Source organism: Perognathus longimembris, chromosome 11 (assembly GCF_023159225.1).
Source record: "Perognathus longimembris pacificus isolate PPM17 chromosome 11, ASM2315922v1, whole genome shotgun sequence".
Taxonomy (NCBI): domain Eukaryota; kingdom Metazoa; phylum Chordata; class Mammalia; order Rodentia; family Heteromyidae; genus Perognathus; species Perognathus longimembris.
In genome coordinates, this window is record NC_063171.1 from 41,868,071 (window position 1) to 41,872,200 (window position 4,130).

The 4,130-nt window shown below is 66.2% G+C and overlaps 1 protein-coding gene across 1 annotated transcript; it reads right to left on the bottom strand.

Annotated features, from left to right (window-relative positions):
* Positions 1–876: 876 nt before the first annotated feature.
* On the bottom strand, positions 877–2,439 carry Loricrin (loricrin cornified envelope precursor protein). The gene has a single exon (XM_048357985.1). The coding sequence runs from the start codon at positions 2,437–2,439 to the stop codon at positions 877–879; it is 1,563 nt and encodes a 520-aa protein (XP_048213942.1).
* Positions 2,440–4,130: the final 1,691 nt, after the last annotated feature.

The window sequence follows — 4,130 nt, forward strand, 5'->3', positions numbered from 1 at the left end:
AGTACATACAGTGCCTTTCTGGCACTGACGCGCAGAAAGTCTACTTAGGTGACTTGGATAACAGAGATCTGTTATCCAAGGCGCTGTCGCCTCTCTGGCTGGAATTTCTCAATGGACTCTCAAATTCTGTAGCGATTAATTAAAACTCAAGGAAAGGCTGCGCTTTAACACAAAAGATTAGGGAGTGGTGGGGTGGGTAAGAGGGATGGAGGGGGAAGGCCGGTGTCAAGCCAGGAGCCCCTGTGAGGACGAGTAGCGCGAACCACCGGCGTTCCCAGGCGCTGCCACACTACGTGTAGACCAGCCAGATCATCTGGACTATGAAGGACAGGATCTTTCTGAGGCAGCCCTCCGAGCTCAGGGAGGGGACCCAAGGGCACCCGATGGAAGGTTCCCCCGCCACCCCCACCCCCACCCCAATCGCTGGGTGCCGTTCAGTTAAGTCTCCCACTAGGATTTCTGTTTGGGCCCCGAACTCTTCAGCTCTGAGGTCTGTGGTCGGTCACCCTCCCGCCTCCCGCACGGTGTCTGTGGGACGAGGGCAAGCGTGGAGGGGGGAGTGCGCGCGAGAAGGAAGCAGAGCGCAAGGGGCGGCGCAGGGAGGCCAGGAGACTCGGGGAACTCTCGTGCATTGCCCATTTTATTGCCTGGAGGAGGTATCAGAGTTGGGAGGTAGGTAGTCGTACAGAAGCCCCGGGAGGGGAGGCCGCCCAGGTGGGGCGGCTACGGCCCGCGAGCCCCGCGGCTTCTGGCAAGGCGAGTGCGGGTGGAGCGGGGGGTTTGGAGACCGTGGGGGCAACGTCACGAGCAGGCTAGCCCGCCGGCGCCCGCGGGGAGCCCGCCAGCGGCGGCTCTTCCGCGGCCCCGGGGGGGACTTTATTTGCAAGGCCAGCTAGGCGCCTGCTTCTGCTGGGTCTGGTGGCAGATCGGGATGCCCTTGCCGCCCCCGGAGCCGCCGCCGCCGCCGCCGCCGGAGGAGCCGCCGCCGCCGCCGGAGGAACCGCCGCCGCCGCAGCCGCCGCCGCCGCCGCCTCCACCGCTGGAGAAGCAGCCGCCGCCGCCCCCGGAGGAGCCGCCGCCGCCGCCGCCGCAGCTGGAGAAGCAGCCGCCGCCGGAGGAGCCGCCGCCGCCCCCGCAGCCGCCGCCGCCCCCGGAGGAGCCGCCGCTAGAGCCGTAGCTCTGCTGCGGGGCGCACGAGGCCTGGCTGGACTGCTGTGAGTAGTAGCCGCCGCCCCCGGAGGAGCCGCCGCCGCCGCCACCGCAGCTGGAGCCGCCGCCGCCCCCGGAGTAGCCGCCGCCGCCGCCGCAGCTGGAGCCGCCGCCCCCGGAGTAGCCGCCGCCGCCGCCGCAGCTGGAGCCGCCGCCCCCGGAGTAGCCGCCGCCGCCACAGCTGGAGCCGCCGCCGCCCCCTGAGTAGCCGCCGCCGCCGCAGCCGCCGCCGCCGCTAGAGCCGCCTCCGTAGCTCTGCTGCTGGTACTGCTGGCTCGAGGAGCCGCCGCCGCCGCCCCCGGAGGAGCCGCCGCCACCGCAGCCGCCGCCGCCGCCGGAGTAGCCGCCGCCGCCGCAGCTGGAGCCGCCGCCCCCGGAGTAGCCGCCGCCGCCGCAGCTGGAGCCGCCGCCACCGGAATAGCCGCCGCCGCCGCAGCTGGAGCCGCCGCCGCTGCCGCCGCCGCCGCCGCCGGAGTACTTGATGCCCCCGCCGGAGCCTCCGCCACCGGAAGAGCCGCCGCCGCCACAGCTGGAGCCGCCGCCGCCACCGGAGTAGCCGCCGCCGCCACAGCTGGAGCCGCCGCCGCCACCAGAGTAGCCGCCGCCGCCACAGCTGGAGCCGCCGCCGCCGCTACCGCCGCCGCCACCGGAGTACTTGATGCCTCCGCCGGAGCCGCCGCCACCAGATGATCCGCCGCCGCCGCAGATGGAGCCGCCGCCACCGGAGTAGCCGCCACCGCCACAGCTGGAGCCGCCGCCACCGGAGTAGCCGCCGCCGCCACAGCTGGAGCCGCCGCCGCCGCCGCCAGAGTACTTGATGCCCCCTCCGGAGCCGCCGCCACCGGAAGAGCCGCCCCCGCCGCAGCTGGAGCCGCCGCCACCGGAGTAGCCGCCGCCGCCACAGCTGGAGCCGCCGCCACCGGAGTAGCCGCCGCCGCCACAGCTGGAGCCGCCGCCGCCGCTACCGCCGCCGCCGCCAGAGTACTTGATGCCCCCGCCGGAGCCGCCGCCCCCGGAGTAGCCGCCTCCGCCGCAGCTGGAGCCGCCGCCGCCCCCAGAGTAGCCGCCGCCACCGCCGCAGCTAGAGCCGCCGCCCCCGGAGTAGCCGCCGCCGCCGCAGCCGCCCCCGCCGCCGCCGCCGCCGCCCCCGCCGCCGCCGCCGCCGCCGCCAGAGCTCTTCCCACAGCACACAGGGAGACACGGGGTGGGCTGCTTTTTCTGCTGAGACATCTTGTCTAAGGAAGAACGGGAACCTGCAAGGAGAGCGGGAGAGCATCACTGGACCGACGAGGCGGCTGCCCCCGCGGCCACACCGCCCACATCTGCCCGCCGCTGGGGCCCGTTCGGCTCCGTCCCGGGGTGCCTCTCGAGCTCCCGTGAGTGGTGCCGGCTTCCTTTCCCAGCTGCACCCGGCGGCCGGGGCGGATCACACGTGCAGCCCACGGTGCCGTTTGTTTGCACTCTCCATCCATCCCTCACATCCCAACAGTCCCAACACTGGATCTCCAAGTTCGCAGAGAACACTGCTATGACTCTCTACCTCGGATTGGGAGGTGGAGGCCCGCTGCCGCCCATTCTCTGCAAAAGCCTTGAGTTCCAACTCTTGGCTGTCTGCCCCACCTCCCTGATGGGTGCTCTTATCCATGGACTAGTTCTTGGAAAAGACAGGCTCTGCCTTGGCCCTGGTCAGGCAATGCAGAACGACCCCCCATGGTCCTTTGGACCAGCATCTTGACCAGAAGGTGTCAGACATCCTTTATGCCATGCTGGAGTCCACGCCTGATAGCGGAAACTGTAGCTACTGTAGCCAGGAAGTTGCATCCCAGTGCACCGTGCTCAAGTCATTTTCCTGTGAGAACACCTGCCTTGCAAAACAGGATTTCGTTTCTGTGGCTCCTAAACACCTCTCCCATATACACTAACGTCCTTTTCTTTTTCTTCTTCTTCTTCTTTTTCTTTTTTTTGTCAGTCCTGGGGCTTAAATTTAGGCCCTGAGCACTGTCCCTGGCTTCTTTTTTGCTCAAGGCTAGCACTCTGCCACTTGAGCCACAGCGCCACTTCTGGCCGTTTTCTGTATACGTGGTGCTGGGGAATTGAACCCAGGGCTTTATGTATAGGAGGCAAGCACTCTACCACTAGGCCATATTCCCAGCCCCTTTCAATCCATGTCCCTGTTCCCTGAGAGTGAGCTCAGCTTCTTCTGACAGGCATCTGCTGTTCATGGAGCTAAGCCCATGCACAGGCTGCTTGCTGCCTTGGACAGCCACCGCAATGTCCCCTGGGTGTCCCCTCCGTTCTCTCCCCTAGAGGAGTGCCGCAGAAGCAGGAGATGGTCTTTTCTTGTTGGAGTTTATGTTCTGGTCAGAGAAGGCCAGAAAGACCATCTGCATAGCAGCAGCTCAGCCTCCTGTCCCTGAACTGAATCCCCTTTGAATATGAGTGCCATAGGGAAGGCAGCGGTCCTGTATTGCCCACAGGGGAGAGGAGCCCAGGCCACTAACCTATGCAGGCCCGAGCAAGGCCAGCTGGGAAGACAAGAGAGCCAGTAGAACCCACACTTACCCAAAGCACCAGGGAGGGTGAGTGAGGAGAGGAGATGCTGGCGATGTGAGGAGCACTGGAGCACCTGAGGTTTTATACTCTTTGCAGGCACTGACTCACCTATTGATCAGACTAGCCTAGGACGTGACGGTGTCCTGTAGCTCTTGCCCCACCTCCTTGTGATTGCAGGAGCAGGGTGGACCATTCATGAAGATTTTTGCATTCTTGAGATAGGCAGCCTAGTGTATGACTGGCCCCTTCTCTGATGCAACTAATGAGCAGGCTGGTCAATGAGGATGGCCAGCCAAAGTAGCCAGTGAACATTGTTTCCAAAACTGGCACAGGGCACATGCTATAATCAGAGAGAGGGCTGTGCTGAG